The following is a 13,025-nucleotide window of genomic DNA, read 5'->3' on the forward strand; positions in this document are numbered from 1 at the left end:
GCTAAATTTCAAAATGGTAGTTTAAGATATTGTTATCATAATTTTATTTTTTCTAATATTACCTTTATTTTCTATACATTTACGAAAATGTTTTTCCGAGATATCAAATAGTTATTATACTCGTAAACTGGGATTGTATTCTTTAATTTATAAAAAAATTCTTAAGTAACTATGATTGTAGGTATTATGTTATTTATGATATACGCCAGACGTTTGAAAAAAAAAATCAAGTAACTTAATAATACCGTTGCATTATATCAAATTATCACACACCCGTGCCGATTTTGCGACTCCGTAAAATTAAATATGGTATTGCACGGCCGTTCATATATTTTGACGTGACGTCATTAGCGTTAACAAACACAGTGTAAAGATGCGCTAAATGTTAGCGTTATACTATAGGCGCGTCAATGAAAATGACTCTTATTTCACTTTAAACGGTCTTTATTTTGGGTATGTGATAAATAGAATATTAAATTCGTGTAAGTTCATAACTGAATTTATTGCACGCGTTGAATAAAATAATATTATGCTCGCCTCTCTGGCGAGCATGATATTATTTTATTCAACGAGTGCAATAAATTCAGTATTTAACTTACACTCATTCAATATCCTCTATATAATGCGAACAACAGTTTTTGACAATATTTAGTGAAACGAGATTGACGTTAAAATATTTCATTGATATTTACAATATACACTTTAAAGGTCATGGATGGATGGATGGATCGATCGTTCGACCGACCGACCGACACACAGACAGACAGACAGATATTGTAATATTGTTACGTGAATTATTTAACAAGACACTTTGTTCCTTATTTAAGACTATTGGATTTTTTTTGTTGTAGGTATAAGATATGCGAAGAGCTAAATATCATTAAATTTTAGAATAAATGTTTTAGCATATTAACATTTGTTGGGAATGTTGAATTAATACGCCTATCTATAGTGTTAATATAACTACAGAGAAATGTAAATAATTCATGAGTATGTATTATTCCCTGCCATACTGAGCAATTTGTTATTTAATTCAGCAGAAAAAGAGAAACATGTCAAATATGGAACACCGATAAAATCCAACATTTAAAGGCATAGATCATGTGTAACAAAAAATAAACTTGAACAAAAATAACTAAAAATAAATAGCAAATACACGGCAACAATAAATAATAGTAAAAATCTATGATAAAGTTAAACAAACAAATCATAGAAAAGCATATTAAAAAATAAATAAATTAATAAATAAATAAATAAATAATAATCAAATAAATAAATAAATACATAAATGTAAACAAGCAAATAAATAACAAGAAAAAAAGATAAATTATTAATAATAATAATAATCATAAGAATGACAATAATAATAATAAAATAAAAAAGAATAAAAAAGAATCAAACAAAAAACAAAACAAAAACCAAATTGACCCCTGCATTTAAAAACAATATCAGAATAAAATACATGTAAAATAAAATAATACAAAAAATATGCACTGAGTAAATGATACATTTTATTGAAGAGAACATAAGAACATCTCACAAACATAAATAAGAAATACACTGATATACACTAAAATACCACGCGCTTTGAACAATGCGGATAAATCAGACAGACAGTACTTTTTTCTTTAATATTACATCCATGGATTTTCAATACTTTCTAGCGTGTACCGAGGCGAGAACTCTACAAGTGCGAAACTTTATGGATAAAGCTGATTTTCCTACTGTATCGATCGATAATGCCAGACCCATAAGCATTCATTGGAAGAAAAATAACTTTGCAAAAGCTATTGTTTAGCCTATTTATCTTGTACATTATGATCTTGAAATTGGATATTAATTATATTGCTCACAATAATAATTAATCAGCGTAAAGGAGGTTTATTAATTGAATGTCCATTTTTGTGGAAATGTGAGAGATTTAATGCGGTGTTAAAGAGACAGCAGCGTGATATGAGGTTGAGTGTCGCGTTAAGAATGGTTCCAACACACCGAGACTTGTATGAGATAATATATCAAAGGATATTCGCGTGGGATGTGTACAAATACTAAGCCTCTTTGAGGTTTTGTGATTCAAATATTAAACAAATTGTGTAATTGATTTAGCTTCAAAAAGATCGCGTTCATGTTTGATTAAAAAAACAACGTCGAATGCGTGCCAATCAATCGTGATTAAGTAAATGCTTTTTGGAAACTGTTTGCTTTCTTTGAAATATAAACAAGGATAACAGATGGGTATCGTTGAAACAACTAAACAGGTACCGATATTTTGATTGTCCTTAATAATTTCATTTCTTCTCTTTTATATGCATGGAACGGTATGTCAACAGACTTGAAATCAGGCAATGAAGTATAATTATGTTTTAATTGATTACTAATCAATAGTTCATACCATAGATTAGAAATGTATATGCTGACACTATATCAGATATCTCAACAGTATTTCGGTATTTATTAAACATTGATTGTGAAAACGAAATAGGAACCGCGGCAGATGTTGCTTTAATCCATACTTAGATAAAAAGAATTAGTTCATCTATACTAAAACAAACAATGATCTCTGGAGTGGGTTGAACAGGAGGGATTACGGTTTTTTGTTGAGATAGAATTATTTATTTGTGTAATAGTGAAAGGTTATCTTTTCTCGCGTACATCAAAATATTTTGCTTTCTCTTATTTTTTTTATTCTGTAAGGATTGTTTTATCTCTCAAACAAATCATGAAGTATGCAAATGAAAATGAATGTTTGCCAACAGATGAGCAAAACAGTTTACAGCTGTGATAAAGACACTGAAAAAGTTAATATAAACCGAACTATGACTGTTATATAAAATTCGGGATCTGGCGATAAATAATTGGCTGTGAGAGACTTAGGAAGAAGAATTATTCATGAAGTCAAAAAGTGCTTAAGAAAGGAATGAGGGCTTTGGCGCAGTTTGGCGTTCTGGTAGTTTGGAGCAGTCTAGCTGTTCTTGCACACTGTCGCCCAATCAACGTTGGTGAGTCTTTTTTATCTTATAGTTAATACTTCATTAGTACATTCCTTTTATTCATGCAATATATCCTTTCATATTGTCTGATTTAATATTTCATTGCGTTTGATTATTTGTCGATCGTTTCAGATTATTGATTAAAAAAACTCAGCATGTGTCTAAATAATTCGGCAATAACAATAATGCGTTCATGTTTCGCTACCAAACATGTCATTAAATTACAGAAACCATAGTTAATGAAAGTATATATTTCACTTATTCACATTTGTTTTAAATAGAATGAAAGCTATGCATAAATTATATGTGTGTGTTTGCTATCGTTTGTTGTCGACCAAAGATGATTATCGATTTCTTTCAAGACATTATTCAACTCATTTACTTCTATACATTGTTGAAATGGAAGACGATGGCAATCATTTATATATGTTTTTTTATTATGTTGTTGTCTCCCAACGCTCATCTCTATTTTCATTTTGTTTTATTTTTCATTTATCTTTTCATTTGTTTTATTTGTTTATTTTTGATTATGTTACAGAATAAATAGTACCCAAACATAATCTTAGACACAAAAGAATCGAGTAGAAAGCTAAACAACCTTTAACAGTAATCCCTTTCTACTTAACCTTAGATTCCGATTACTGTTTTTGTTTTAAGTTTGGTTCTGATACTCACTTCACTATAATCAATGCTTTTGTATATTGTTGTCAGACATTGCTAAATATCTATATGTAGTAATATATAAAATGAATGGGTAACCTTGAACAACAGAACAGGTACTGGTAATTTGATTGTCGTTAATAAGATTTATGTGAATTATAAAAAAAAGGAGTGGGAGTCAAAAGATTGATTGACACCCTATACCTCGTATAACGCGATATGCAAACTTGCTAAATGCTTTTTCTAAATGATTATTTTTTTATTACTAATATTTGCCTATAAACTTAGTCCAATGAAAACTCACAAGGATAATGGAAAGTATTTGAAACAGGAAGACAACTTGAGATATTAAAACATAAGGCTTATGTGGCATTTCATATTTGTTATTCATTTATACATATAACTTCTAATTTGACTCTGCATATTTAAGAGATAATGCTCAAATATATTATTATAGTATAAGGTCTGTCTAAAAAATCCGACTTCTTAAAAAATGTTAGCCCAATACATGAATTAAGCTAGGAATAAAATATTATAAAAAGTATTATTACTTTTAAGTTTCATTAGATAAGATTAAGACCAGATAAAAGTATCATTCATTTATCAAGAATTAGTCGTAACATCTTTAATTAAAGAATCCCTTTCACCGTTAACGTCAATTTCACACAATACAAAATATGACATGCCTGTGTATTTTGTAGTCATCAACGTTATTCTATCAAAATTGTTTCATTACTCGTATAAAACAAAGCAACCTTAAAGAAGTTTAAATCACTTTCAAATTGATATTCACATCTTTACACATACACAATTACTTGTTGGTATTAAAGTTAACTCAGAAATTACCCACGTGCGTAAAAATCCATATTTAAACAATATATGTATTCACAGTTTGGCAAACCACAATGATATATATAAAGTACCATTTGCTTTTTGAAATAAAATGCATAATAGAGACAGAATTACAATAGAAATAATTGAGTTGCATGTACATTATACATATCGAATCTTCCTACTTGCTGGAAACTCAGTATTTGATTTATCGCCGAAATGTTATTCTAGCAAATTCTTTCGCTGTCAAGTTGAGTTGAATTAGTAATATATTTCAAAAGAATGACAATTATAATTGTGATTGACCAACAATTGATAATTTTAAAACGACATAACTTATAAAGACTGCCCCACACATTTTCTTTTAAGAATTGGACCTAACAGATTCACTCTGGACAACATTTATAGGAATCACCGTTTATCGCATGGATTATTGATTATTTTGTTCTTATTAAAACACAATTATGGGAAAATATCAAGTTATTAAGAGTTAAATGTTCACTGATCTTTAACACTTGGATGGGCATGATGTCCAGACAGTTTACAGCGTTGTTTTTTTTTAATGTTCAATTAAAATCATGTTTAATTCGATCTTTTTTTGACTAAAAGGTCATTTATTAACATTCTTCATCGAAAGGATCATTAAGTCCTGTTTGTTTTACGTACTTTTACCTTGTGTTGTTGCTTTGAGAAAAGAGTTGGAGCGTCCGTGGCCATGTAGTTAAAGTAGTTAAAGTGTGCACCTAATCAACGACTGACAAAACATCAGACAGTTAAAAAGAACAGCCAAAACTACATATATTTATATTATTTCATTAATTCAATGACCAATTGATAACATTCAGGATCATCATAAATGACAGTTCTTTAACTGATATGACTATAATTACACAATTAAAACATGCATTACGTACTCCTTTTATGTATTTAGGAATGTGTCTTTTCAATGCATTATATTATGCCTGTCAAAACATATTATTTTCAACTTTTCAAAATAATGGTTATGGTCGATTAAAATACTCATAATAACATGCACAGTGAATTTTACATCCACATTTCAGTTATACATTGTCAGGAAATATGAACTGATATGGTGGCTGATCTGAATTTGGGTCATTTCCCTGTGCTACGTGTGCCTATAAAAGTTATCTTAACTATAAAAACACTGCAATTTTATTGTTAAGAAGATGTGCTGTCAAACACTCACTAATTACTAATTAGTTATAACAAACATTGAAACTCATGTGCACTTAAATCTTAATGATTCACTGCAAAATTTATAGTGAATACCGATTGATTTAAAGATAGTTTTTAGCTTTGATCATAATATGATTTCAATTGAAACAGACTATTCCAAAATTGATTTTCTTCATTTCGTTTCAGGTGCATTGATTTGTAGCTTGAAATAATTATAACATTGTATTGTGGTCTACTTTGACAAAAATTACGTCCTTTATACACGTTGTGCTGACTTCCTGCAGCTTTCAGGAATGCCAAAAGCAAAGCTGATGGTTTTAATGCGATTTAACTGTTATACCATTAGAACAGAGGCTAGCTTTAAATGTCATAATACCTGACATATGAATGTAATATTAGCGTGGTTATGTGAATATACTTTCTTCTTTGAATTTCACATTTTTCAATCTCATATTGACTTGCAATACAGTGACTGTTATTAGTGTAAATTGAATATCAGCAGACAGTTTTTTTAAGGTTACTATACATAACTATGCATTTAAAAATAATTTCATTGTAACGCTACCAAATCGAAATTTATAAAGCTATCGGACATTAAAAATATATAGCACATTAAAATAGTACAAATTGAAAGCATACCTTATTCTTAAAGTTTGTAAATCTATCTAAATTGAATATGTGTCAACAGTCGCTTTTATGAGATTTTAATTAAAATTCGATTTTTGTTTCAACGCTATTGATTTACAAAAGACAATGCGTTAATGAATAAAAAAAAACAGTTTACTTTTAAAAAGAGAAGAAAAAAGTAAATATTAAATTTGATTTTTTTTCAATTTATAAACACCCATAATGACTCGGTCTTTTAATAAAGAAATATTTAGTTATTTTATGACACTAATGAGGCACCCCTGAGTTTGTTTGTTTTTTATTTCACACTTTGGTACCGTTCGATGTAGCTCTATACTAATAACTTGTGTGCAAAATTGCAGGTCATTCGTTCAATTATTTTTTTCCTAAAATTATTATTTTAATCGTGTAAATTGAACTTAGAATGAAGGACGTTTAAAAAATCGTCAATTTAATTTGAGTATCTTTATTTTCTTTCGTATATGTTACGTTTTAATTTTCCTATCTGATCTAAGTAAGAATTTCAAATTTTATATATGTAAGCCCATTGAACCTTAGTGGTTATGAATTAAGACAATGAAAAAATGCATCTTTAGTTATAATTGTGAAAGTGATTTATAAGAAAATAAGCTTGCATTTAATATAATTCAGTAAACATGAAACAGGTTTCTCCAGCTAAGAAACATCCTTTTTGTTGTCCAGACAGATTTACAGTGTAAACAAGAGGTGCAACAAACATGATACATTAAAGCAGACGATTATTGCAGACAGAAGTACAATAACTTGCTCATTAGTGCACAAATCTATTGAACACGTGTTTGTATCTCACCACTCCATTAAAAAGGTGTCTGTGCCTTACAAATTCGGAAAACTTATTTGAAATTCTAATAAACTATGCTTCAGACAGGAATACGGTTTCCTTCCCACAAATCAACAGACGCTGATAACAATACAGAGACATTATGCATTGATCCAGGTATCAGTTAAACATGATTATTTTCAAACCGTATGTAAAACCGTATATATCATTTTGTATCAAATGTGTTGTAAAGCCACAAGTTGTGTTTTTCTGAATGAGTTTTTGATCGAAGAAGTCTCAAAAGTGACAGACTGAACATTTGATTTTGTAACCAGATTCTAGTTTGAATATTTATATTGGTATAGGATGAAAGCTTAAATATGTATTTTCTAATTTGATAAAACTCAAATTTCGTGGGTTTTTTTATCAGATGACAGCTTGAATATTTTATCTGTAATGAGATTAAAGCTTGGGTATTTGGTTTCCAATGAGATTAAAGCTTAAATATTTGATTTCAAATGAGAATAAAGCTTCGAAATCTTATCTCAAATGAATAACAATGCAAATACATGTTCCAAAATAACCTGACTAAAGACACCAGGCTTTTGCCTAAACTTGCTTTATCTCAAGTTGAAAGCACAATGAGGATTGATAAAACATCAGTCACAGTCGGTATGCATTAATATATCGTTCAAGATTAACCGAGATAAAAAAAATGTATTCAGTAGCTTAATTGTTGATAATGGAAACTAATGCTTTTGAAGATATTATGAAATAAGCATTAGCGTTGTTATTTAAAATAATTAACACATTGTACAATTAATGGCCTACAAAGTAACATGAAAAGGGTAATTAAAATGTAAACAAATCTGGCTAATAAGTTTGAAAACGACAATGCACTCAATCGATATAGTGAAGTAAAAAGGCACTTTAACTGGGACAAAATATAATTATGTTAACAATACGTTTTATAACATATGAGAGACTCAGGGGATAATGGAAATAAGAGCAGTAAAACAACAAATCGTATCGTAGGTTGAATTGTTCATGTATTCTCACAAGAAATATTGAATATTGCAGGGTTTCTGTCACTTTTTAAAGTCGTATTACAATTTTAAAAACAGAAAATATGTCGGTAAAGGGTGCTTGTTTACTGCTCTGACATGTAATCTTTGACTATACATAAAATATATAGATGTTATGTGTCTTAATAAATAAAGTTGTTTGTTTGCTATGCCTTTGTATTCATTATAGGGCTTTATCTGCTGTAAAAATGTTCATGCGTTTATTTTAAGATCTAGGAAATTTTTACTTTTTCAACTAAACTAGTAAGAAATGGTAAAAATGGACCACTAACTATAAATGGAATTCAGTGAACTATTCAAGATATCTATATCGCAATGAAAAAGAGTGATGGTGGGTATTTATATCAAAATGCTATCAATGTACAACAAAATTAATGACACTATGAACTATGACATTAATACATGATGCCATAAACTATAATTGTCTATAGTATAATGACAACGAGATAATTCGACCGATATAATGAAATAATTCTTTATGAGTAAGATGTTTCTCATTAATTTGTTAAATGGGATGACCTTATTTGCTACAACTCTTTTTTGTGTAATACAATAAACAGAAATGGTTTTATGATTGTCACTTGGAAAAACATTATAAAGCATTGTTTTTATCAAGGGGTGTATATGTTGAAAAAAGGTGATTATAGAATAAATTGAGAGTGATTAGTGTCATGTTTGGTTATATCACTTACCGAATTTATAAAAAAATTACCAAAAATATCACCTGAAGTGGGATAGATGTTAAACTTTAAAATCCAAACTACAGTTGTAATGCTTCCAATGTGAAAAGAAAGCATCTTAATTTGAAATAAACGCTTCAGTACAATTATGCAAAAATTAATATAAAAACAACCGGTTTATCTCATTGAATCGTTCCTTAAAATATTAGAGACAGAATCATTTGATGCTTTCATTTTGTAAATGTTTGGGTACAGAATTCGAAAATTTGCACTTTGTTTCAATTCAGGTCAATGTTGAGTCTAATTTATATCAAATTAATTGGGGCATATATGCTCATTAGCTATATAATAAGATTAAATTCAAAAAAATTCCAACAGTTCAAATATTGAGGAAACTAATCCTTTAGTAAGGTATCTTCGCTCGCATCTGAGAGCGCGTAATGAAATATTAATGTGAAAGCAATATAAACTGCAAAACAAATGCAATATGACAATAAATCGAAACTTTGGGAAACATTCCCTTCGAAGTAATCAGTTTAAGTAATAAAATATGAGAACGAAATCGGGAACAGGGCATTTTGAAGAAACAATTTCTGAAAATTTACTTGCTTAATTTATGGTTAGGTTTAAGTCTAGGATAACGCAGAAATGTAATAGACTTTACAAAGGAAAAACATTTTAGTACTAGTAAAAGAATTGTGTATGCTTTTTGTAGGTAACACGTTGGGAACAATAATGGCAAATCCTTTTAATTATTACTGCATGACTTGTACATTTTATGAGTAGTTACGTGCACCTTATATTCACTACTTTTCCCTGAATCAAATATATTATATAGTATTATTGTCGTTTTAATGCGGTTCAATTTAGTAAGATAGGTTTTATTTGATACGGAAAAGCATGATCGCTGTATTTCCTCACTCCATTTCCAGTGCTGTTATTTTTTTCTGGTCATTCAGGCATATTAATGGTGTATGTTGAGGAATAAATACCGCTTAAGCCGGCGCTTGGGAGTGTTGGATATTGCACATTCACATTGTCTATCATGAACAGACTAAATCAAACTGATTTTGCAATGTTCATATGATACTTTGGTTTTCGTTGCTTCCGGCGGATATTCTCCTTTTCCGAGATTTTCTTACATTTCCAACAATCATACGTGATGCATGCAACTCAGACACGCTTAAAATTATTTATTACGTTCGATAAAACCACTTGTTTAAATTGGATTGCCCGATTTGTCTTGCAGATAAATTTGATCTGTGCCGTTATTAGCCATTCTTTGCAGGAGAGGCAATATTATAGCATACAAGATACCATTAATTGAGTGTCATTAATTCAACTGTTATAACACTATTAATTATATTATGCGTTTAGAATATAAATACAAATTGTTCTAAGTCAAACATTATGTAGGATGTTTACCAATAATGTTTGTCGAATCGATTCCCGTGTGGAACTAAATGTGCCATTTATTCTGTTTGCCTTCCGGCCTATCTCGTACAACATGTTTACATTTGATAAACGCTCATATAATATTTGATTAGTGATATATCGACTCGTAGACATTTTCACTGAAATAACAATAAAGTGACGACAAGAATATGAATATTTTCATATTCATTAACCTCATAATGAATAATGTTATCACGCTTGCTCTTCCAGTTTGTCAATTGCTATTTCTTTTGTTTAAGGAGTTATGACTCGTATTGTCCAAAGACGAGTATGTGTATCATTTTTTACACTATATAATGGACAACATATTAATCAAATAAAATTATTCTAAGTATTTTACAAGATTACAAGATAAACACACACTACAGTGGCATTGCTGAATAGCTTGAATAAGTGTATTCATTGCTATTTTTTGACATTATTTTATGAAACAATCAGTCAATTCGAGCTTGCTAAACGTTCAATGTGGCTATGCCAGGCTACAATATATGGTTCTTATTTGATATTCTTTTATATCAGCTATTCTATTGCGCCGAAGGTTTATTGGCAGCGAATAACATTGCTATGCCTTTAGACATACAATTATTCAAATGCAATATTTCTTTTCATGTTAAATGTTATTCACCTAATAACAATACTCCTAGTATGTAAACATTGCATCTATTTGATATATTCCTTTGCCAAGTGAAAGGGAGAGGCATGGGCATGAAGAATAAAGACATTGTTAAATGTCCCTTAAGGTTGCTAAACAAACTCCTTGGTGTCTGGAGAAGCTTTAGGCTTGCCAAAATGGTAATAAATAATTTTCCCCAGGCTGTAATTTATCTTCCTCAATGAAAATTCAGTTCCAGTAAACAGGAACGAAACAAAGCACACCAAGTCGTTTACGAAAAGTTTTAAAAGACAACAACATAAAATTGTGTTAATTTCTCTTTTTCCTTTTTTGTCTTGGAAATTGATAAAAAACATCTGTATCTGAATATCATCTTGACATTCAGGGGATTGTTAGGTATGCCATTTGTGTATGTGCTTTATAATGCTCGATTTTCCCCCACTAAGGTCTAAAAGCCTTAACGTTTTAACATAGGTACGCTTGGGCTTTTCAAACAGTAAAATATACAAAAGATCAGGAAATATTGCAAATCGTATTTTTGCGCTATTCTTAGTACTTAGAATTTTCAGCCCGATTTAAGTGATAAGCGTTGTAACACCTTTGCTTGGTTTTTATGTCATTCTTTACAATTAGAATATTGTTTTGTAAAAAAGGAGCGAGCGAACGATCTTAAATTTTGAAACAAAAGTTATTGATCTAGACCTGTATAAAATGGAACAATAATTTCGTAAAGTAATATTATGTCCAATTCTGTCATGTTAGAGAAAACGAAACTTCAGAATGGGCCCTTTAACATTTTCATGAAACCTCATTTTCATGAACTCTCTTTCGTTTACATGCGAGAGTGTTTCCATTGCTTTTAACCCAGAATAGATAAGGTAATATCTAAGAAGAATCTCCTGTTTGACATATTCAAAACTTATACTTCAGTCTGTCCTAACATAAATAATTGCTTTTCTTAAAGGGAAGAACAGTCAATATCTCAAAGTAACACTTTAAAAGCGGTTTCATGTACACGTATAAATCATTAATAGAACTCAGACATGCATTTTAATGTACCGTATTTCTTCTATAAGAAACAACCTTCCGTCAGTTACGTTTATTTTCTTTTCATGCGTAATTTATTTGCTGGCCAAATCATAGATAATATTATAATGATAGATATGTACCTGATACCGTGGTTAATTTGTTGTTTATGTGGCCAGCAATTACCTTGTTTTGCTGGCAAGATTCCTTATACATGTACTATAAAATGAAAAAGAACGTTTTACTTTAACCATAGTAAACATGTATATGCATTTTGTAAAAATATTGTGCTTTCAACTGCTTTTTTCTATGGCTGTATATCTAAAAATAAATTTATATCCTTTAAACACCTTAATGAGTAGAAGACATGTGTTTGTTTTGTCCTTTATTTATATTCTGATAAAGATGATGGCGCATTACATACACGTCACGTAAATTTCATTGAAAGCGAGTGGCGCATTCGTGAAATCATTGCACAAGTAGCAGTAACATATTTTGTACTGGGACATTTTATTCTAATTTCTTACAATATTCATGTATAATAGTAAATTACATAGATATTTTAAATCACAAAAAAAATCTCGAAACGGTCATATGGTTATAAAAACAAAATTAATTACCCTTTTAAAATATTTCTTCAGATATAGTCCCATACATTTTAAAGATTTTCTTCTTAATCAATAGCCATAGCAAAAACAAAAAGGTATACACCAATAGGGGAATAAATGCAAAATAAAATATTTAACATGATATCTAAAGTTTCGAATTTAGGTTGGTTCAGATACACAGAAACACTATGCAATCAATAGTAACTTTATTCGGGAAAATTGATACCTTGCACGAGAAACGTGACTTTACCAATTGTATCATCATTCCCTTGAGAGAACACTTACTTGACAAGACCAAATAACATACTATCGCTGATACATGCCATGTATCAGTTTTGTTCAAATTAAGTCACCCAAACATGCTATTCATATCTAGGATAAAAACGTTTAGTTTCATATCGTATTGGAAATTCAAGTGTATCTTGAATTATGCAAGAAAAACAGTGAAGTACAA

The 13,025-nt window shown here is 29.7% G+C and overlaps 1 protein-coding gene across 8 annotated transcripts in view; it reads left to right on the plus strand.

Moving 5' to 3' along the window:
- The first annotated feature begins 1,608 nt into the window (after positions 1-1,608).
- Positions 1,609-13,025, plus strand: part of LOC132726844 (glutamate receptor ionotropic, kainate 2-like) — a 38,338-nt gene continuing 26,921 nt past the window's right edge. For 2 of the 8 annotated variants that reach the window (XM_060712255.1, XM_060712249.1), the window contains exon 1: positions 1,610-2,999. In XM_060712255.1, coding sequence (XP_060568238.1) covers positions 2,918-2,999 — 82 coding nt within the window. In that variant the 5' untranslated portion in view covers positions 1,610-2,917. Of the gene's footprint in view, positions 3,000-13,025 lie in introns of all 8 variants that reach the window. The other 6 variants (XM_060712279.1, XM_060712241.1, XM_060712265.1 and 3 more) reach the window with 4 other exon arrangements.

The sequence above is a fragment of the Ruditapes philippinarum genome, unplaced genomic scaffold (assembly GCF_026571515.1).
Source record: "Ruditapes philippinarum isolate M1 unplaced genomic scaffold, ASM2657151v2 ctg687_1_1_1_1, whole genome shotgun sequence".
NCBI classification, from domain to species: Eukaryota; Metazoa; Mollusca; class Bivalvia; order Venerida; family Veneridae; genus Ruditapes; species Ruditapes philippinarum.